This window comes from Drosophila takahashii, chromosome 2L (assembly GCF_030179915.1).
Source record: "Drosophila takahashii strain IR98-3 E-12201 chromosome 2L, DtakHiC1v2, whole genome shotgun sequence".
Lineage (NCBI taxonomy): Eukaryota > Metazoa > Arthropoda > Insecta > Diptera > Drosophilidae > Drosophila > Drosophila takahashii.
In genome coordinates this window covers 2,029,129-2,051,999 of record NC_091678.1, presented here as the reverse complement: position 1 = coordinate 2,051,999, position 22,871 = coordinate 2,029,129, and the positions used below count along the sequence as shown (strand labels likewise).

Sequence of the window (22,871 nt, the reverse complement as noted above, 5' to 3'; positions counted from 1 at the left end):
ATAGCTTTTCCTGTTCCCCGTACTTGCTCCTTTTTTCCCCCCTGTTTTTCAAGGATGAGTGTCATGCGTTAAAGAAGCTACCCCACTTTATAATTCATGGGTTTCCAACGTCAAATTAAACGCAAATTGCGCGGGAACCGAACCGAACGGCTGAGTTCCGGTGGGTCTGGTGGAAAGTCCTCATTGCAGGGGGTTTTTGGGGGGTGTGCAAGGCTATGTAATTTGAGTAAAGTTTTGTTAAAATTGTTAAGTGCCCAATTGTGCGTGTGAATGTGTGTGTAATAGAGCGTCACCAGGCGGCGAAGGACGAACCTGCAGGGACACCTGTTCCAGTTCGCATTGTCCTGGTCGAAAGGATGGGCTCTGGGCATTCGAGGGTGTCCTGGTATCAGGTGCTTTGGCTTGTTAAATAATTTGTGCAGCAAAGCATTTAAATCACAGTCATGATTGCAGGATAAGTGGGGAAGTTTCGGGTTGTCTTGGAAGCAGCCTCTATAAGATCATCGTTCTATTTTAAAGAATGGAGTTTGTAATATTTTGAATTTATAAATTATAGCACAGAATTTATAAATCAAGTTTGGTATACTTATTTTTTTTTACTAGCACTCTTTTTCTCGATTTTAGATTTCGGATTTAAATCTCTTAGTTTCATATATAAATTAAACTTGTAAACAAAGTTATTATTAATCATCATACATTTCAATCTTATTTATTATTCAAACTAATTTTTCTCATTAACATTTTAATCTGTGGTATTTTTTGGGTTTCTTTCCCACTAAATTCTCCCCCTACTTAATGTTCTAGCTACCCGCATTGAGTGGCAAATTAATTCTGTTCTATAACTCAACACAAAAGGCTGTCAAAATATTGAATTTTTCGGTTACCTTCTGCTAAATTATCAACGTCAAACGAGAAACCGGAGTGAAAAAAGAAGAAATGTCAGAGAAGCGTCGGCAAATTTCGCATCTTCTTCAACGGGCTTTTTTCTTTGCTTTTTTTGCAGAAGCCAAAGGTTGTCGCTGATGGCCAGACAGAAATGCCATATATAGACAATAAATTTCCCATTTTATTTTCGCCGCAAAGCCGGCTTATGGCATTTTTATTACGAATGGGTGAAAACAAAATAAGCAGTAAAATTAATCGTTGACTTAGCTGGCGATTAACAGAAATATCAAAGACGGCTTCCATTTTGATTGTTCGCCGTTGAAAAACCGAGATCGAAGAGTTTTAAATGGCAGTGGAAACTTTTGGAGGGCGCGCAGAATTTATTTTCAAGTATTGGGCTATCTTAATTGGAGTAACAAATTGGTTTGAGTAAAATTGGGCATATTGAAAAATCCAGCACGCCTTTTTTTTGTTGTTTTATTGTTGGATTTTAAAGGGCTTTAAAAACAGATTAAATTAAACAATAAAAAAAGATATAAAAATAATTAAAAAAACTGTTATAAAAAAAAATATAATAAATGAAATTAAACATCTTTTAATTCCCTTATTTTCTGAGTGTAAAAAACGTATTAAAATGGCGAATCGAATGGAAATAATAATGTGATAATAGATTGGCTTCTTTGTGCGATTGCATCTCTTTTCAAATCCAATCAGCTGAGTTTGAACTCCATTATATTAGGGCTACTCCCCAATTTTCTTGGCTCTCCCCTTTGGAAAAGTGATCCGGGGAAACCCTTTTCCATTGCGCAACACATGTCCCCTCCACCTTCATCTTTTGGCAGGATTAGATCCCGAAACCATATGTGCCATTCGCTATTGAATAATGAATCGTCTCGATTTCCCACCTTTTCGGCTGGGTGTGTGTAAATTGAGCTCTAATCATTGAGAGCCGATCGCAAATCCTTTTCAAGCCATCTCATGTTTACCAAAAGGTGCCGAAAGCAAACATCTCGAGTGAAAGGATTAGGGTCTCCAAAGCACACATATGTATGTCCCGGCAGTGGTCTGAATAGGCCCAAATTAGTTGGATAAAAATCCTGTCGATCCTCTATTCCCGCATTGTGTGCATTGTGCAAGGAGCAAATTAATTGCATTTACTTCAGGAAACTCGATACTTTTCCCTCTGCTGGTGTGGGCGATGATGAAATTCTAAACTTGAGCAGCCGGCTCCGCCTTCATTAAATAATTAATAATATTTTATAAACAAGGGGCGTGCTTATTGAACAACAAATATCCGCAGCTGAGTGTTTATAAACTACTTTGGCACATGGAAAAATTAGCCAAATATATTAGCAAAAATAAATATGGAGAAAATAAAAAATGTAAAGGTGATCTGAAACCCATTTTTTACTTTTACCAAATTAAAATTTAAAGATCAAAAAATAAACAAAATATTATGAAAACATTTTTCAAATTAATTTTTTATCAAACATTTTTAATGTTATTTCTAACGATATCAATTACAAATTGTGAGATTTTAACCATATCACCTTTCAGCTTAATAAGAAAATTAATCCTAATCTCCTGATTTGTAAGTCATGTTTTTCTGTATTTGCTTTTAAATACTTGTTTTCTATCCTTTATATACTTAACTGTCTATTAGCTGGAAATATTTGTTTTCTTTCCGTGTAAGCTACTTGTTTAGGGCTCTTTAGAAATGGCCCACACAAGTGCATTTTGGGCCATATCTTCGATCTGATCGGACCATCGAAAGTGCCACTGTATCGGCGGTCCTGAAAACGAAGACCGACCAATGACAAAACACAGGTCCAAACAACAAAAACACGTTAAGGTCCCGAGATGTAGATAAGTTCATCATCGGCGCAGTGCAGGCATCCTTCTTCAGTCTCAGTTCCCATTCCATTTAAACACTGAACAGAAAATATAGGGATAGTTAATATATGATTGAAGGTTCGATTTTTAATATTAAATTTTTCTAAAATTAATAATAAATATTAAAATATTTATGAAATGCATACTTTTAAACACCTTTATAAATGATTTTATGAACTTCAGTAATCACTTTTAAAAAACTAATGTAAGCAATATTTAAATAATTAAAATTCAAAACCGGTACAACATTGTTCTGCGTTTTCTTTATATTTTTTAAAACATTTTCCACAGTGCAGTTTCAGTTTCCTTTGGTTATTCGCTGACCACTGGGTGTTGACGTCTTGTAGGCGGTAACGATGATGGTGATGATGCCGCCTCGAGGGCCGTTTAAAGGCCAGCCACAAGTTATCGACGGACTGGGACTTGTCTTTGGATTCGTATCTTGTGGATGCGGGTCTCTGTGTGTTCCTTCTCCATTTGCCGCAGGATCTGCGATAAATCACTTCGAACTGCTGCGCAGCCATCAAAATCAATAAAGGCCGCTCGTTCCGCCGGCAAAGAGGTGTATAAACTGAAACGTTGATGGCTTCATCATTGGCCAACTGCATTTGATCACAGCATTCGTTCCGCTTTCATGTAGGTCTCCTTTTTTTGTGTTCAGTTTTGTAGTTTAGGTAGAAGAGCCGATGACCAGATGCCTGATTTATGTCAAACTGTTTGATGACCAGTTAATCTCCGGCTGCCGAACATGAATTTCTTAATTAAATTTTATTGCCTAATTAAATAGCATTTATTATATAATTTGTATGGGGCAATTTAAAAATTATCTTCGAAAAACTACAATTGAGAAAGAATTCTACATAATTTATTTATTTTGAAAAAGCCTATAAAGGTTTTTTTCTTAAAAGAGATTTTGTAGTTAGTAAATAGTTTTTAGATAATATTTGTAAGCCCAATACTCTCACTTAAAATAATTGGAGAACCTAACATTGTTTCTCAAAATTATATCTTAATCATATATTAAAAAGCAATCAGAATTCTGAAAAATCTTAAATTCATAAAGACGATCATAACATTCCAGAGAAGTAACTTTTATTTTCATTATTATTTTTAAATTGCCCGCCCAGAATAGGCAGCACTGGTCGAACTATCGATATATCCTTATCAAATATCGATATTAACAAATTTTGGCAATCAATTTATTTTTCGAAATATATCGATGTTTTTATTTATTTTTCCCATCCCTATTGAAACACAAACAATAATCCAAAAAATCAAAATATATGGCTATAAATGAGAATATTTTCAGATCGAGTCCTCGAGTCGATAACTGTCTATTAATTCTCGGTTTGTTTGTGTAATTGAACAAAATTCGTTGTGCGCATGTAATAAAAAAACATTAAGGTGAGTCTGCACGCACACACACACGCTTGCAAAGCCGCTCTCATACACACACACGAATGCACTAAAAGCCGGCTGTGGAAAACAACAACAAGAACGATTACGATTAATCCGGTTTTCGCGCCAAATGACATTTTTGAATTATCCGTGCGCATTCATTGAAGGCGAAAGTTTTGCTTATTTTCGTCCGCTCCTCTTGTTTTTGGCACGCATTTCGTTGTTATTGATCGATCGGCAATCGATGAACGAAGTGTGCCCCGCATTCTGTATTCACTTTTTTGCATCTTTTTTCTTGTGATTTTTTTTCTTGGATGATCTTGGTGCCGTGCCATGAGTTTTTTAAAATAGCCAGCCATTGACACGCCGCCGCGCACACAAACACCGCCGCGAGTGGTGAAGTAATAACCCGCAGCACCCAATAAAAAATAAACCGACCACCTTGAACCCATTTCGGAAAACCCACTTTCGAAAACCGACGAAAACGACACACAAATTAGTGCTCCCAATTTCGAGTGAAGTAAATCGAAATACAAGTGTTTATTACAGTAAATCTAAGGAAAAGTAGGGAAAATAAAAGCCTTTAGGTGAAAAAAGTAAAAGTTTAAAAACATCATAACGATTTTTGAAAAAAAAGGTTTTAAAACCTCTAAGAACACTGAAATTAAAAAAAAAAAACCAATATAAAAAGAAAATTAAATACTTGACTTTTTAATAAGGGGTTAAAAAAATACTATTCAAAATATTAAGATTTTAAATTAGGATTTTAAAAATGGGTTTAGGTTAAAAAATTTGTTTTTCAAAATATTAAAATATTTTTAAAAAAAGCTAAAGCACAATAATAACAATAAAATAACATAAAAAAACAAGCATATTACGAAATAATGCCAAACAAAACGGACTGAAAATATTGTGTAAAAATATTATTTATACTAATTAAATCTAAATCTTCCCCTTGCAGCTATCCAAATTACCTGTGAACTCAATATGGCTCAGATGACCGAGAAGAGGACGACGTCGGCCCGATCGGGAACTGCCGCCAAGGAGAACCACAGTTTGACGGGACGGAGCAACCACCAGAACAATCAGCGCAGTGGAAAGGGCATCGAGATCCTCGACTTCCACGAGTCCTGGCTGGAGGAGGTTGAGCTGTACAAGGACAAGATGGTCATGAGCAAGAAGCTGGCCCACCACAACCACGTGCCCGCCTCTGCCCACCACCTGCAGCCCCATTTGGCCGCCCCGAATCGAAATCAGGGCAGGATCATCCAGTCCAGCACTCCGCAGCATCGCAGCTCGGCCGGTGGAGGATCGACATCCTGTGCAGCATCCGCCGCCGTTTCCAACTCCATTCGGTCCTCTCCGCCCAAACAAAAATCACCGCCATCGCCTAGAAAACGCCTCACGCCGGAGAAGATGACCGCCCTCGGAGGAGGAGGGAGTGGAGCAGCCTCCAAGGTCACCGGACAACGCGTTGTAATCCGGGGATCCCCGCCCACCAACTCCCCGCCCAAGATGACCTCAAGTGCCACACCCGTTGTGGCCAACAGCGTCCTGCAATCGGAGCCCTATAAAAAAGTACAGGTGAGCCAAATAAAAGTCCAAAATATTTGTTTCGATAAAAATAACGATCGTAAGGTCACGTTCTGTGTACTTTTATGTAGTCTTTTTTAAGAATTTAATCTCTTCGGTAACAGAATACCATTTTTATATAATTCTAGCTATAAAATAATAAACATACTATAGATTTTTTTTTTAATTTTTTTAAAAGTTGCCCAAAATAAATACAAAATTTGTTTCCTATTATTCAATTAAAATAAATCTTTGATTTTTAAACAATACTCAAAGATCTCTTACTGAAAAAATGTATTACATTTTTTTCTAAGAAAATATTAACTATTATTTATCCCAATTATTTTTATTTTGTTCTTTTACTTTAATAATACAGCGCAATTCTTGTTTTCTTAGCTTATTTTGCGTTGCTTTCATAAATAGTATAATTACTCCCTGGCTTTTTTTCGTTTACACATTAAAGAAACTGAAAATATATTAATACACGGATAAAAAAAAAAAAAAAGAACCGTAAACATATATATTTGCATATTGAATGCAATATTCCTATTAAATATTTAAAATTAATAAGAAAATATTTTATTTTCTTAAAAAAAAGAAAAGTTTTCATATTAAAATCTATATTAAACGTTTTTAAAATTAAATGTAATGGTTAAATTAAATATTATCATATTTAAATTTAATAAAAAACAAAGGAAATGTCTTATTGAACCTTGTTTTCTGTGTCCATGTGAATTATCCATTATTATTCTCCCGCCTAATAAAACCCCTAATCCAATATAACCTGCATGTCTTCATTTTCTGTGTCGCCTTCTCTTCCGCCTGCGTGTTCCATGTTTTGCGTTTCCGCTTCCGCTCCACTAACCAACCAGATGCTCTTGAAGCGCGCCAGGGAGGAGGCCTACGTGAAGGGCTCGGCGGGAGTCGGAAATGGCAACGGACCCAAGCGGTCCAGCTTGAGTCCGCCCCTGCAGGCCAAGGTCGCCCCCACGAGCCTGTCCTGCCCGAGCACCCAGACCCTCAAGCCATCGCCGGCCAGCAAGATCGTGGTGAACTCGTTCCACGGCAGCAGCATGCTGAGTGCCCAGCAGCAGCAGGAGGAGAAGAGCAGGCTGCTCACCCAGAACGGGCTGACCAAGTCGGCGGTCAGCGCCTTGGAGACGAGTCTCTACGCCTCCCTGTACGCCCATGCGCCCCAAAATAGTCAGCAGCCGTTTCACAGCCAGCGTATTTCCGCCGGCGATCACAGCTCGCCGTATGTGGGCGTGTCCCTGAACAAGGGAGCTGGACATGATCACGACCGAAGGCATGAGGATGACCCGTGTGCAGGTGAGAAATTATTTAGAGAAAATCCTACATTACTCAGACATCATTTGTTAATCTGGAGTTCACTAATATCTGCGCGAATTCTTCAGAACCTCATAGAAAAACCTACACAATTTAGAGAAAACTTACTTTCTCCGCCAATTCTTCAGAATCGCAAAGAAAAACTTATATAAATTAGAGAAAACTTACTTTCTACGCGAATTCTTCAGAATCTCAAAGAAAAAAATCAATATAATTTAGAGAAAAATAATAATAAAAATAATTCTTCAGAACCTCAAAGAAAAACCTATATAATTTAGAGATAACTTACTTTCTCCGCGAATTCTTCAGAATCTCAATGAAAAACTCACGTAATTCAGAGAAAATTTAATAATCTTCTCCACTTTATCAGCCATCGACGACATCAACAACTACGACGATTCGGACTCGGAGGAGGAGTACACGGGCACGCCATTCTTTCTGGAGGAGGACAACACGGAGACGCGCCAGAGCAAGCACACTCGCCTGCTGCCGGAAAAGACGCCGTCGAAGGAATCGGTGGCCACCACGGAATCCGAGGCGTCGGTCTACTTCCGTCCGGATGCGATCCTCACGCCCAGTTTATTTCCGAATGTTCCGCCGTACCTGAACTTCACCTCGCATGCGGACAAGGGTCCTTCGATGCCGGCTGCCCTGCATCGAGTGCTCAAATGGAAGCTCAGTCCCGTGATGCCCAAGATAGTCAAGCGGGTGGTGCTCAATTCGGGCTTCCGGATTATCAAGAGTGAGTGATACTAGTTAACAACTGTGGAACCTATCTAATCTTTTATTTCCCCTTGCAGACACCACCGACTGGATGGCCGTGTGGGAGAAGCACATGAAGAGCCCTGGGTTTAGGACCATTCGATCGCACCAAAAGTACAACCACATACCCGGATCGTTTCGAATCGGACGCAAAGACACCATGTGGCGCAGCATCTATAATAATATGAAGAAATTCGGCAAGAAGGAGTTCGGCTTTATGCAAAAGTGAGCAAAGGGAGGATGGAAAAATCATTGAGAAGGGGGAATTTTAAATAATTTAATTTAATTTATTTAATCTTTTTATTTTTAAATTATTTAAACAATTTTTCTCACGTTCTTATGTATTAATAGGTAACATCAAATTTTCGTAATGTCTTAATTACTATTATTATCATTTTTATTTTTTTTGTTTTATTATTATTATTTTATTTTTTTTATTATTTTGTTATATTTTATACTTATGTCTTCTGTGATTTTAAGATATCTGTAACTTTATTATAAAATTGATAAAAAGTTTTTTTATTTAAATACTAGAAAAACTAGAAATGATGCTTTATTAGAATATCTTAGTTAAAATTGTAATTTAAATTACGTGATATTTTAAGTTATAAAAAAAAGATTTTTTATTGATAATAAGTTAGATTTAAATACCATTCAAACTAAAAATGTGATATATTAGAATATCTTACTTTAGATTTTAGAACCCCCAAATTAAGTAATATTTTAAGTGATAAAAAATGTATTTTTCATAGGTAGTACCTCCTGATTTTAATGTATCTAATAATTTTATTAATTCCCAACAGATCCTACATAATGCCTGATGACCTGGAGAGTCTGCGCCAGGTGTGGCCCAAGAACGCCTCGAAGCTGACGAAGTGGATTGTGAAGCCGCCGGCGAGTGCCCGCGGAACGGGCATAAGGATTGTGAACAAGTGGAGTCAGTTTCCCAAGGATCGTCCTCTGGTGGTGCAAAAGTGGGTATAAAAATCCCCTCTATTAATACATCCTCTCAAGGAATTTCTCCTACAGATACATTGAACGCCCACTGCTCATCAACGACAACAAGTTCGATATGCGCATCTACGTGGTGCTGACCTCGATCAATCCGCTCCGCATCTACATGTACAAGGATGGCCTGGCGCGTTTCGCGTCCGTGAAGTACAGCTCGGAGCTGAGCAATCTCGACGAGCGCTGCATGCACCTGACTAACTACAGCATCAACAAGTTCTCGCAGAACTACGCGAAGAACGAGGACTTCAATGCCGCCCAGGGTCACAAGTGGACCCTCCAGTCGCTGTGGTCCTGCCTGGAGAATCGTGGGGTGAACACCAAGCGCCTGTGGGCCACCCTCCGGAATCTGGTGATCAAGGGCATCGTGAGTGGGGAGTCGGGATTGAATCGCATGTACCGGCAGAATGTGAATTTCCGCTACAATTGCTTCGAGCTCTTCGGCTTCGATGTGCTGCTGGATGAGAATCTGGTGCCGTGGCTGCTGGAGATTAATATATCGCCTTCGTTGCACTCCGAACTGCCGCTGGATCTGCACGTAAAGGGTCCATTGATCCAGTCGGTGCTGAATACGGCCCTCTACCAGGTGCCGCCGAAGCTCAACGAGCGCCAGCAGGCGGAGATCCTGGAGGAGCTGCACCTAACCGGTCCACTGTGCCACGACAAGCGCATCTTCACCACCTGCCTGACGGCGGAGGAGGTGCGCAAGCACAACCAGTACACCAACCGGAGCATCGAGTTCCGGGAGGAGTATGTGGACACCATACTCGATAATCTGCTGCCGGATGATATCCGCTGTTTGATCATCGCCGAGGATGAGCTGGCCCGTTGCCAGCCGCTGGAGAGGATCTTTCCCACCGCTGGGACCCATGTGTATCTGCGGTATGTGGAGAATGCCCGGTACTACAATCGCCTGCTGGACGCCTGGGAGACGAAGTACGCGAAGAACAGGGAGATGGGCATTGCCCTGCTGTCGCGCTATTGCCGGGATAAGTACCATCTGCAGGTCTCGGACGCCGCCATGGAGAAGGTGAACGATCGATATCGCTTCTGTAGCCCCTTTTCAAGTCATATTTCTTATCTAGGAACCAAATGTGGCACTTACCGAGATCGATATGCTGCACGTGCGCAAGGATGAGGTCCTGGACGGCGGCGCCGCCACGCTGGCCACCAGCAACGGTGAGGTGGTGGTGCCGGGTGCGGATGCCTGCATCGAGATCAAGTCCTGATCATCCCCACTTCCATTTCCGTTTCCGTTTCCGCCCGTTCAAACTCACCCGGGAATTGTCGCCACCCAATAAAGCTACTTAACTCCGATCGTCCACGCTGATTACATATATCCTGGTTAGTCGAAGGGAGCTCATCTTGTCTTATGCCATTACTATTTAAGTTCTTCAATGTGGAACATAGAAAAATTGAGAATGAATAAAGAAAATGCACCATTTTTTGGTGTGATAGTTGTAAAATTATAACACGTTTTAGTTGTTTAAATCGGAGGACTAACGATTTAGTTTATTCTAATGGGGTTTTGGTTTTTTTAACGGTTTAAATTTAATTAGTTTTTTTATCTATTTGGGAAAAAATATTTAATTTTTGCGCCTTCTATTTAGAAAATGGCAATTTAAGTTGAAAACATTTATTTAAACCTTTTTAAATTAGGCGGGCTGTTGCCAATTCGATTGGCACAGCAACGTGCAATCGATAGTTAGTGGCGCCATCATCGGGAGCTATCGCACTATCGCCCATATAATATTTTATATAATTATAATTATTAATATTATTATTAATATAATTATATTAATCTTAGTTAATTAGTTAGTTAGTTATATTAATTAAATTCATATCGATTTAATATCGATTAGCTTCTCGTGGACCACCTGATATCGAATAGACTGTGCGGAGGGGGGTGGGGTGGCATTTCAGCAACAAAAACACAACACAACACATTTCTGTTATTAAAAATTCAAAGATTAAACTAAAAACTAAATTAAGGACCATGGCGTGGACAGAATTATAAAACCAGAGGCATAGCAACCGACTGGGATCGGAATAAACGGGCTGGATAATTCAGGAATTGGAAAAACAACATTGAGCGAAAAAAGAAGTCTCCAATTGATTTTTCGCTAAGTATCAGGCTATTTTAAAAGAGGAGTCAGAAGTGCTGGAATTTTTGGCCAGCTTATCAGCAAAATGAGTGGTAAGAACCGACTTGCTTATAAAGTGAGGGGATTTTAATTCATTGTAGAATTAAGTGAGCATCGTATATGGGAATCGTATGGCGGGGACTGTATGGGAATTTGCAGTCTACTTTTTGGGGAGTGGGGTCCGCTTTGGGTCAAGGGGGCTGTGGGGGGTTAAGGGTCCTGGCAGAAAAGGACGCACCTGCGCCCTAACCTCCTCTCCACCCTGCAAAGAAGTCCTGCCTCCCGATGAAGTCATCAATTTTGTAACATTGTATATACAGTGGAACGTCTATTATGTGATACTTTTCCTATTAGAAACCTCTAATAGATGGAAATTTTGTATATATTTTTGTTTTCTACAAAGACAACCTGTACTTTTCCAGATGTTTTTTCAATTCCACAAGGAACTTAGATCCTCGAAAAGTTATTTCAAAATTAATTTCAAAAAGACAATCTAAATGGGTTGCAATTAGCAAATTTTTAGTTGTAATTGTACAGGTAAACGGTTTTTATTTATATTTCCTTTGTTAAAATATTTACATACCCCAAAATATTTAAACAATGTACGACGAATTTAAATGCTTGTTAGAAATATTTATTTAATATTGCAGTTTTTAATCTTTACGTTACATTTAAACTGTATTGTCTAATTGGCAAATAACAGCTCTACCATATGAGCACGGGTTATAATACATCCACATGTTTTGCATGCAAACGCAGTCCTTTCCGCTTAAATTGTTATCAACTTTACCCCAATATAAAAATTTAACTGGCTTTCCGGAGGCTACCGAAACAAACTTGCCCGTTGTTTCTAGTTTGTTGATACCTAGCCAGTAAGGGGTATCTTCTAACAATTTATCTTTTATAGCGCTTAACTCTTCGTCATTTTGGATGGCCGCCAAGTAACCTCCCTTACTACGACAAAAGTCTCGTGCTTGACTCCAAGTTTTTTTAACATCATGACCGATGTAAAAGTATCTTGATCTAATTTTTTCAAATTTGCCAATAATTTCCAGAACTTTCTCAAATCTTTCCTGGCTTTTCTTTTGAATTCTATCTAGCTTGTCTTTGGTTTCGCTTCGAATAGTACTAATAAGTGCCTGGGTTTCTTTAAGGGTTGCAGACTGAATGGTAATTTGTTGATTGAAGTTGGCGATGTCATCGATTAAAGGGTTTAGAGCTGCAAGGCAGAATGCTCCACATTGGGATGGGGCATCAGTAAGCATACATTCTCCTTCTTTCTGATTTATTTTCACATTTGACCGTGTTTCTCCCACAATTTTGTCCAGCTTCTCAAGAATTTGTATTTGAGTGGTCTCCATCAGCGCCAGTTTTCCATGTAGATTGCCGTCTTGAATGCTCATCTGGTGCCGAAGCTCTGAGATTGGATTGCTATGAATTGACTTCATATAATCCTGAGATTTAACAATCCCGGAAAAACTGCAGACGGCAAAGGCGTAAAAAATATAATTCCCGTCTCTGAACATTTTGATAGAGTAGAACTGGTAAAGACGAAAGTTGCGGAAGAACTGATTGCAAATATATTTGCCGACTTTCAAAGAGCCCCACATATGTGTGGGTATAATAAATGAATAAGTTATCTGGGGTATGTTATAATCATGCATTTTGCAAAAAATATATTTTTTTTTAGACATTCTGAGAATTTTATGGTTTTGGTTTGCTTTGATAAGCCCCTCGCGTCTTGAAAACTATAGACTATATGAAGCCACAAGCTAAGTTCAGACTATCAAATTTTGTAGGATAAATTAAGTATATGCAAAATGGAAACGAAAAATGTAATTTTGACAAAATAATTAATGTACGAATATCAAAAGATTTCATTAAAAGAAGAAAGTTTTTTTGTAATGCCCATAATTAAATAATGGTAATTTTTAAATACTTATGTATTTATTTATTCTCTGTTTAAGGGGTAATTACAAATTGAATGTAACCTTTGAATTATTGATATACTGAAAACTTATAAATGTTTTTTGCTACCCCCGAAACAGGCGACGAAAGTGGCGAGGAGAAGCACATCCTGAACTTGTCCAAGCAGAAGCTGAAGAAGGTGCCCAAGCAGGACGATGCGCACAGCATCCGGCAGCTCATCCTGGATGAGAACGAGCTGCAGAAGATCGACAACATAGACTCGTACCTCAAGATTGAAACGGTGATTAGCTGAAAGTTGCCAGAAGTCAATAAAATATTTTAAACCCTGTTTTTACAGCTCTCCCTGGCGAGGAACCAATTGCTGCGGATGTATGGCGTCTGCCGGCTGCACTGCCTCCGCGAACTGAACCTCTCCTTCAATGGCATTCTGTCCATCGAGGGCCTGAAGGAGTGCCTCCATTTGCGGGTCCTGAATTTGGAGGGGAACAACATCAAGACCATCGAGCACCTGAACACGAACGTTAATTTGGAATCGCTGAATCTGGCCGAGAACAGCATCGGCAGCATTTCGGATGTCTCCTATTTGCGCAATCTGAAGGAGCTCTATTTGCACGGAAATCGGCTGACGCACCTGAGACAGTGCGATAAGTATTTGCCCACCTCTCTGGAAACCCTAACGCTGGCCAAGAATGGCATCAACGATCTCAACGAGATCTGCACGCTGTCGCATCTGAGTGGCCTGCTGAGCATTTCCATCACGGACAATCCCTGTGTGAACATGACCAACAGCTTGGAGTGAGTTGGCTTGGATAGTTCCCTTTACAAGATATTAACTAGAATTATTTTGTTTCTTTTTGTTTTATATGAATTAATTAATTAGAATTTTGAGTTTAATAGAATTGAATGAAATTGAATTTTGAGTTTAATAGAATTGAATGAATGAATGCCATGAATTCCGAAATAATTCAAACGTCAATTTCTTTTGAAGAAGAAAGGGCCATCGTTTTGTGATTAAATCTGTCTGTATTTTATTTACTAAGCAGTTAACATTGATTTGTAAAGAATTTTTCACTTTTTGTTCTCAAATTTAAAAAATTTATAAAAATGATTCATTCATTCACACAGTCACATAGAATTGAATTAAACAAATCCGAAATTTCATGGCATACTATGATAAAACAAAAATTGAATGATTCACGCAGGGCTCTGATATTAACCTTTTTTTAATTCCAGTGGCTTTGACTACCGACCTTTTGTCTTGAACTGGTGCATGAGCCTGAAGTACATCGATGGCTATGTGGTGGATCCCATCGAGAGCCTCAAGGCCGAGTGGCTGTACAGCCAGGGACGTGGTCGCCAGTTTCGCGTGGGCGAGCAGTCGGGCCTGGCCAAATATCTGAGCTCCATGTGCCCGCTGGTGGGGAAGGCGCTGGAGAATGAAAACGATAGGAAACTGCGCTTGATCCTCAGCAAGGCGCAGCATCATCAGCGGCAGTTGCAGGAGGAGATCTTGGACAATGCCAATAGCTCGGCCAGCACTTCGCCCTCTTCGCATCGCAAGAAGCCCACGAGTCGCATTCAGTCGCCGCGATGTGAGTTCTTAAATTTCTATTAACAAAAATATACATAATATTTAATTTAAATTCCCCTATTTACAGTCTCCCGTTTGAGTGGCCGCCAGGGTTCTCCAGAGTCCATGGCGAATAGCTATCACGGGAACAGCAGCAGCAACAACAGCATCGTCAGCGACAATGGTTCGGCGAATCACTCGCTGCAGATGAGCATCTCGCTGATCGAGAACATCAAGAACGATGGCGAGGGCTTCTCGCTGGCGGGCAGCGGAATGTCCAGCAGCGTGACCACCAAGACCTACAACTCCACGGAGTCCACGCCCAGGAATATAACACCAAATCCTTACAACGGTGAGAACATTATTAATAGGAATTTAGAGTAAAGATCCTTGAGATCTCGGAAACTACAAGAGCTAGAAGGTTGGGATTAATTACACATGTTCTTGGGCTTCCTACGCAGCGCAAGTTGGTTTCATCCGAGCGCCACTCCCACTCGTTCGCCTACAGTCACTTTAAAACAGCCTGGCGCACACATCTTTACAGATTTTGTAAAAGTTCAAATGGCATTTTTTTGTGCTTATTTTAAAATCGGACAATCTATTAAAAAGTTATCAGCAAAAATGAATTGGCCGCTAGGTGGAGCCAGTAGCTTTGGGGACTGCATATCTTTGCATAGCTAAGTAACGTATCTGATAGCTTATTAATACCTATCGAAATATAGAAAAAAATTTTAAAATCGGACAATCCATTAGAAAGTTATCAGCAAAAATGAATTGGCCGCTAGGTGGAGCCAGTAGCTTTTAGCTAAGTAACGAGTATCTGATAGTCGACTATAGCGTTTTCTCTTCTTTTCCATTATAAATATTCCTAAAACTAATTACCATTATCCCCAGATCAAACGTTCATCAGTCAAACGCCATCGGGAGGCCCATTGGCGGCTGCCTCGAAGATGGTTCCAGTTCCGGAAACCCTGATGAGTCCGGATGTCTGTCCCGCCGCCGTGGCCCAAAGGGTGACGGTCAACGCCCTCAACTCGCAGCTGCACAAAACGAAGGTCAACAAGAACAAAGGTGGCCAGTATTTAATAGTTCATCACTCCAACTAAAACACTTGCCAATTGATAAATGACTTTTTTGCCTGTACAGACAACAAACTGAACTTGCCGCGAGTGCGAAGTCCGCAGCTGAAGAGGAACCAGAGTCCCACGAGCAGTCCACGGAGGATGGCAACCAAGGGCAGCAACGATAAGATGCAGGAGAAGCTGCAGTCATCCGGAGTAATGGTGGATGCCGGTGGCTTTAGCACCGACGACGATGGCGAGCAGATCAATATCGAGAAGCTGAGGGCCATCAGGAAGATGGCGGCCCAGAAGCAGCAGCAGATTAACCAGCAGGAGCAACTGAAGCAGCAGCAGCAACAGGTGGAGAACAACAGCCTGAACTGCGAGGATCGGCTGATCGAGCACGTGACCGAGTCCTCGGCGGTGACCATTCAAAAAATGTGGCGGGGCTATCATACGCGCAAGAAGACCAACAAGGATATAGCCGAGCGATTGCAGCGACGACGCACACAGGAGTATATCGAGTGGGTTTAACTAGGATAAAAATCCGTTCAAGTTTTCTAATGGTTTCTCTATATCCTTACCCAGACAACTCGGCAAGGACATGCTGTTGACCAAGGCGCAGCTCGAGAACGAGCGGAAGATCCAGCAGCTGCAGATGCAGGCCATCAATGCGCTGTGGAAGAAGGTGTCCACCATGGAGGTGGATCCCAAGGGAATTCCGGCGGGTGCGGAGCAGTCAGAGGACGCCAATGGCTCTGGCCACTTGAGCCTGGATCAGAATTCCGCCGCCGTGGTCAATGATTTGGCCAAACGGTGCACCATGCTCACCGATCAGGTTCAAATGCTGCAGAGCTCGATTGGAACGATTGTCAATTGCCTGACGATGGTGTGCAATCTGCCGCAGGACGCCATCAAGAAACAGGCCGAGATCATCGATTGCAGCTCCACTCAGACGGACTTGATAGCCGTGCACACGCCACAAATCGAGGACCTCACCAATTTCCCCTTCACCAAAACCAGACCTTCGACTTTGGCCTTGGAATCGAAGCACGAAACGCTGGCTTGTCCCAAAATCGATGAGCTGATGAGCGATGTCGATGGTCTCAAGGAGAACCAAGACGAAGCATGAAAAATCCCAGTTAATAAATGAGGAGTTTAAACGCTTTAAGGATCGATCTCAGCGCTTATTAATTCCTCCCGTAGGCATTTGTGTAGCTTTTGCAACAATTTTTAGATCGGTTAGAAGAACTTAACAGTAGCAGCAGCATTCCACAAACACACAATTTTTTGTTACATTCCTGAGAAGTAGTGATGGTGAGAGACTAAACAGAAAACCTATGAGAAAAATACAAATTTTTGTAAAACACAAAAGCTTATCTTGGATTTTTATAGTTATATTTTCGAAGGGTTGGTTGACAAGGATTTCTTAGCGATTGCCATTTAAAAAAGCTTAATTTAGCACCAGCAATAACAAACAGTTTTTGTTTAAATTCTTGAAAAAGTGTTTGACCATTTTTTTTATATGATAATCTTAAATATGTGGTTGAATTTTTGTACTTTAAAGAAGGAATTTCAGTCTTCGTCGCTGGACGTTTCCTCATCTTCCTCTTCGTCGGAGGATTCTTGATTTACAGGACGATTGGTATTCGGCAGGAGATCATCTTCGAAATCGGAATCGTCTTGGTTTTGGCTTGACAATTCCTCCTGGGCAGGTTTCTTGGTAAACTTGTCCGGCCAAATGCCAGCTTTTGTGTATTCTTTCACATGTTCAGGGGTGAGTATCTTGCAGATTTCGGCTTTCACTTTGTCGCCCTCTTCAATTGGTTCGATCAGCAGGAAGTCGCCCCTTTTCACCCACATGCTCTTGCGGAATTTGTTGGGCATGGAAACTGGAAAAGTAAAAAGAAGAGTTCAAAGCAGAAGGTTTTTAAAAATTTCGTAAGGATTATAACTATTATATTTATTCTCAATTAATAAGGTGGTATATAAGTCGATATAGGACGGATTGGATTTCAGATATCCCATGGGAACAATCGGCTAAAAACGTGACAAAATTCGATGTTTTTTGACATATATATGATATGTATGTAGGTGCCATGGCAACGATCTGCAGTATTTTTGAGTTCACCTTTAATTAATCTTGGTAAAAACCCGTAACAGTTGCGTTTAGATGTGAATCTCTGAGAGACTCCCCCAAAATTCTTATCAAATAATAACAGTGCAGTCACAGTGTCACAGCGTCATTGGGTTATCAAATATAGCACAATTCAAATGATAAGATGCCTATAAAAGCCGGGCTCTAAATCCCAAAAATCCCTAGTCTTCTTGTCCGCATTTTCTGCTTACTGCAACGAAAATGTTTAAGCTGGCAATCATTCTGCTCTTCGGAATAATTGCTGGGGATCGTCATAGATCTCTGGCTGGAATACCGAAAAGTGAGAGTCCTGTGAGTCAAACGGAGGACTCGGAGACCCAGTCGCGCTGTAACGGATATTGCTTCATTACCATGAGATCAATGATGGATTTCGTTGCTGCCAACCAGGATCAGTGGAACACCTGTAAGGCGGTCATAGCGAACGACACTCGGGCGGACCAGAACCAGATGAAAGTACAACTAGCAGATCTGCAGGAGTCGGTAAATCACCTAGAAATCCAATTGGCAGCCATTAGGGAGATCCTGACAAGCAGTAAAGCATCACCGGAGTCAAGGACCGTGACAACGGAGAAAATTCCACCGCCGAAGTTTGAGCTGATAGGCTCTAGATATTTCTATATTGAACGTAATATTACGACAGATTGGTTTGCTGCAGGAAACAAATGCCGTGAGATGGGTGGCCATCTGGCGACCTTTAAAGACGAAGAGGAGATGCTTTTAATCAAAGCTAAAATATCGTTATCTTCGTACTACTGGCTGGGAATTAACTGTCTGCATAAGAAGTACGACCACGTGTCCTTGGCTTCAGGCAAGTCAGCTGTCTTTTTCAATTGGAATCCGAGTGAACCGAGCATCACTGATAATGACCAAAGGTGCGTTTTCTTAAATAATGCCTTTGAAATGGTTTATATCGAATGTAACAGAAATTATTATTTCATTTGCCAAGCAGATGATGAATTTTAAAAATAATTAAATACAAAATTTCGAATTATACCTACATGTTAAATTCTATAGAAATTTTCAAACTCTCGGGAGATAATAAAATAAATAAAATAAAATAAGAATAAAATTCTTTGCAATTATTATATATATTTGATTCACCTTGCGATAGTAAAATTCGTTTTATATGTCAAGCTGATGTTAACACTTCAAAAGGAAGAGATCAAACAGTGTCAAACATGTAATGCCAAAATTAAAGTAATATCCGTTGGAATATAAATAAAGAACCATGTTGCTTAAATGAGCAATAATATAAATGATAAGAGTAAACATCAATTCTTCCTTACTTAAAAATGTGAACCTCAGAGATATTGCATATTGCTTCTTATCACTCAAATTAAAAGCCTGGCAACATAATATGTATTAGCATTAACATTGTCATTGTGTTATCAAATAAAACACAACATAAATACATACATATGGCAAAGGTTCTAAAGCAACGTAAGTATGTGACTCATTTATTTTTGATAACGTGCGTTTATAAGCCGCTTCGGAGCCCCAAATCTTCACATTTGTATTTAGAAAACACCACGAAAATGTCTAAGCTGGCAGTCATTCTGCTCTGTGCTTTTATTGCTGGGGATCTACATAGATCGCAGGCAGGAATACCGGAAAGTGCGAGTCCTGTGAGTCTATCGGAGGACTTGGAGAGCCGCTGTAATGGGCACTGGTTTTCTAGGATGAGGTCTGTGATGGACTACATTGCTGCCAACCAGGATCAACTGAACACCTGTAAGGCGATTATAGCGAACGAAACCCGAGCGGAAGAAAGCCAAGTGAAAATTCAGCTGTCTGGATTGCAGGAATCCGTAACCACGTTGCAGACTCAGCAGCAGGTCAACTCCAAGGACTTTGAGGAACGACTGGGCAACCTGGACAGCCAATTGGCCGCCATCAAGGAAATCCTGACAAATAATAAACCAACAGTGACAACGGAGAAAATTCGATCGCCAAAGTTCGAGCTGATAGGCTCCAGATATTTCTATATCGAGACGAGTTATAAGCTCAATTGGCATGGTGCAGCCAACCAATGTCGTCAAATGGGTGGCCATCTGGCCACGTTTAAGGACGAAGAGGAACTGATTTTGGTGCAATCAAGAAAATCCTTATCTAATCCCATCTGGCTGGGAATCAACTGTCTGTCTCAGAGGCACGATCACGTGTCCTTGGCTTCTGGCAAGCATGCTTCCTTTTTAAACTGGGCACTGGATGAACCCGATGCCAGAGGAGATGATATAAGGTGCGTTGCCCTAAATTGGAAATTTGCAATGTACTATTACTATTGCAACGATATGAAGAACTTCATTTGCCAAGCAGATGATGAATTTTAAAATTAAATAAATGTTCAATTTTTGATTTTAATTTCATGGAAATTAGCGGAAATCTTTTAGACGCCTTTAATTTAGCATTTCTTGTACATCTCTCAAAGAATTCCGAAATATTACGGGATTTATATGATATGATTCTTAGTCTCAGCTCAACGTAATAAAAGCATTGATCTGATAAGTGTAGAAAGCAGCTGACAATACATTTACTGTAGCGTTGTCGTGAATCTCTAAGAGACTTCAGTATCAGTTCCTATCAACATTCATCCTTATCAAATCGAAAGCTTACAAAGGTTAGAAGAGGTTCGGTTCATACTTATAAATACGACTTATATATATGTCGAATATGATAAGATCCCTATAAAACCCAGGCTTTGAGACCCGAGACTTCAGTGGCCTTCTCAAGCTCATCTAATTCGCATTTACGGTCCAAAAGATAAGTCGAGAATGTTTAAGCTGACAGTCGTAGTGTTCATTGCACTTCTTGCTGGTGATCGCAACAGATCTCTGGCTGGAATATCGAAAAGTTGGAGTCCTGGCAGTCAATCGGAGGATGTGGAGTCGCGCTGTAACGGATATTGCTTCTCTACCATGAGATCAATGATGGATTTCGTTGCTGCCAACCAGGATCAGTGGAACACCTGTAAGGCGATCATAGCGAACGACACTCGGGCGGACCAGAACCAGATGAAAGTACAACTAGCAGATCTGCAGGCGTCGGTAAATCACCTAGAAATCCAATTGGCAGCCATTAGGGAGATCCTGACAAGCAGTAAAGCATCACCGGAGTCAAGGACCGTGACAACGGAGAAAATGCCGCCGCCGAAGTTTGAGCTGATAGGCTCTAGATATTTCTATATTGAACGAAATATTACGACAAATTGGTATGCTGCAGGAAACAAATGCCGTGAGATGGGTGGCCATCTGGCTGCCTTTAAAGACGAAGAGGAGATGCTTTTAATCAAAGCTAAAAAATCGTTATCTTCGTACTACTGGCTGGGAATTAACTGCCTGTCTCAGAAGTACGACCACGTGTCCCTGGCTTCAGGCAAGTCAGTTGTCTTTTTCAATTGGAAACCGAGTGAACCGAGCATCTCTGATAATGACGAAAGGTGCGTTGCCTTAGATTATGACTTTAGAATGTATTATGTCAAATGTACCTATGATAAATACTTCATTTGCCAAGCAGATGATGAATTTTAAAAAAATAAATGAATAATCACATAAATAAACCCCCTTGAAAATAAACAAAAAATAAGCACAAAAAAATGGCATTTATACTTTTCAAAAATCTTTAAAGATGTGGGCGCCAGACACCTTTTAAAATCGTTAGTGGGCGGTTGTGGGCGTTAGAGGGGGCGTGGCGCTCGGCTGAAATAAACTTGCGCTGCGTAGAAAGCCCAAGAATATGTGTGGGAAATCCCAACTTTCTAGCTTTTGTAGTTTCCGAGATCTCAGCGTTTTACTCTAAGAGTAACGGATATAAAAAAAACTTGACACCGGATTTTAGACCCAAACAAAGTAGTTTTCCCTCTAATTCTCCCGCTCTCACCTAGGAAGTTTTCCTCCTCCACCTTGGCCGTTTCCACCTCGTGGAGATTGTTTCCCCGGCTGCTGATGACCCTCGCGATCTGCTGGTTCTCCGTGGGCAGTGCGTAGTCGTCCTCCATCATCTCCTTCATCAGGTGCTTGCGGCGACTAATGCTCGGGTGGGATCGGTGCATTATAGTTATATTATTAATTGAGTTAAAACGCAAATTTACGAAATTAAATTGTTGAATTTTTTGTTTGTTATTGTGGACAATCAGCTGTTTTGTTAATCGATTTCAGAATACTGGAACTGTGAAACATATACCAAAAATATACCAAATGCTCACGAAGAAATCGATGAAAACATTTATTCAATCGATAGTTGCCAGTGCTGGAAAACTGGGCGCGTGTTTTTAAATTGGAAACCACCAAAGTTGTAAAAATATTTGAAATTATATTTATTTATAATACAATATGTATTATATTTATATTTAATTGTAAAACTAAAATCCCACCTCCGATTTTATTTAAATTAAAGAAGTTAGCAAACTTGAGTAAAAGTACGATCACAATAGCAAGATGACATTTTATTTTTAGAGCCACGCCTGCGTTTAAAGTTTTTATACAATTTTGTAACTTAACAATTAGTGGAGAATGAATCCAAGTAACGAGAATTTTTCTTAGCAATAGTGTAATAATAAAAAGCAACTAGAAATAAAAAATATAATGCTATCGCGTTGCTTAGAGCCTACGTTAACTAACTAGTTTTTGCCGCGCCTCAAAAGCATGCGCTCCTTGAGAGAAATCCGTCCGGACTTTTCCACCTTGGTGGAGACGTTGCGACGGGACTCTATTTGGGCCTGCTTCGATTTCTTCATCCTGTGAAGGGTAAAGATAGTTAATAACTTGTTTAAAAGGTGTTTTTTAGATTTACTCACAATTCGTTCAAGAGACTGGTGACCTCCTTCTTCCAAATGTCCTTGAAATCATTGGTGAAATTTGTCCAGTACTCGAAAAACTGATCGGGTGTACACTGGGCCAACGTTAAAGAGCGGGCCTTGGGCGAAAAGTGATAGAATCGCATTGTCTCCAGGAACAACTCGCGACACTCGTCGAGCGACTGGTGGAGCTTCGCCATCGATTTGTCCGCCCCCTCCATGAACTCCTCCATTTTGGACTTGAAGGGCTCCATGATTTCCGGACGGGAAGCGGCCAGAACCTTGGCGGTGGTCCTTTTGCAACCTGAAAAATGAAGGGAAGATTAAAAAAAAAATAGTAATATAACTTTTA

General features: G+C 40.3%; 5 protein-coding genes across 14 annotated transcripts in view; 3 read left to right on the top strand and 2 right to left on the bottom strand.

Moving 5' to 3' along the window:
* The first annotated feature begins 4,026 nt into the window (after positions 1–4,026).
* Positions 4,027–10,337, top strand: TTLL4B (Tubulin tyrosine ligase-like 4B). The gene is made up of 8 exons (XM_017157611.3): positions 4,027–4,182; positions 5,138–5,760; positions 6,621–7,077; positions 7,466–7,837; positions 7,896–8,082; positions 8,661–8,831; positions 8,887–9,895; positions 9,951–10,337. Exons 2-8 carry the CDS (start codon positions 5,164–5,166, stop codon positions 10,092–10,094), a joined length of 2,937 nt encoding a protein of 978 aa, XP_017013100.2. The 5' UTR covers positions 4,027–4,182; positions 5,138–5,163; the 3' UTR covers positions 10,095–10,337.
* A 432-nt stretch (positions 10,338–10,769) lies between these two features.
* Positions 10,770–17,093, top strand: Cep97 (centrosomal protein 97kDa). 3 transcript variants are annotated; one of them, XM_070213529.1, is made up of 10 exons: positions 10,775–11,062; positions 12,164–12,266; positions 12,338–12,654; positions 13,058–13,218; positions 13,276–13,733; positions 14,172–14,530; positions 14,597–14,860; positions 15,403–15,579; positions 15,655–16,093; positions 16,158–17,093. In XM_070213529.1, the coding sequence occupies exons 5-10, from the start codon at positions 13,306–13,308 to the stop codon at positions 16,699–16,701; spliced, it is 2,211 nt and encodes a 736-aa protein (XP_070069630.1). In that variant the 5' UTR covers positions 10,775–11,062; positions 12,164–12,266; positions 12,338–12,654; positions 13,058–13,218; positions 13,276–13,305; the 3' UTR covers positions 16,702–17,093. The 3 variants fall into 3 exon arrangements, with proteins under 3 accessions (XP_017013080.2, XP_070069630.1, XP_070069632.1); XM_070213531.1 differs by lacking the exon at positions 12,164–12,266; XM_017157591.3 differs by lacking the exons at positions 12,164–12,266; positions 12,338–12,654 and having other exon boundaries at positions 10,770–11,062.
* Positions 16,946–21,886, bottom strand: LOC108068177 (probable RNA-binding protein EIF1AD). Its single transcript, XM_017157592.3, has 2 exons — positions 21,604–21,886; positions 16,946–17,461 (listed from the first exon to the last, which is right to left on the bottom strand). Exons 1-2 carry the CDS (start codon positions 21,773–21,775, stop codon positions 17,145–17,147), a joined length of 489 nt encoding a protein of 162 aa, XP_017013081.2. The 5' UTR covers positions 21,776–21,886; the 3' UTR covers positions 16,946–17,144.
* LOC138912527 (accessory gland protein Acp29AB-like) lies at positions 18,889–20,088 on the top strand. The gene is made up of 2 exons (XM_070213536.1): positions 18,889–19,167; positions 19,249–20,088. Exons 1-2 carry the CDS (start codon positions 19,146–19,148, stop codon positions 20,055–20,057), a joined length of 831 nt encoding a protein of 276 aa, XP_070069637.1. The 5' UTR covers positions 18,889–19,145; the 3' UTR covers positions 20,058–20,088.
* Positions 21,887–22,142: 256 nt separating the features above from the next.
* Positions 22,143–22,871, bottom strand: part of capu (formin protein cappuccino) — a 53,417-nt gene continuing 52,688 nt past the window's right edge. For all 8 annotated transcript variants that reach the window (XM_017157597.3, XM_070211857.1, XM_017157599.3 and 5 more), the window contains 2 exons: positions 22,520–22,823; positions 22,143–22,460 (listed from right to left, as the gene is read on the bottom strand). In XM_017157597.3, coding sequence (XP_017013086.2) covers positions 22,343–22,460; positions 22,520–22,823 — 422 coding nt within the window. In that variant the 3' untranslated portion in view covers positions 22,143–22,342. The remainder of the gene's footprint in view (positions 22,461–22,519; positions 22,824–22,871) is intronic.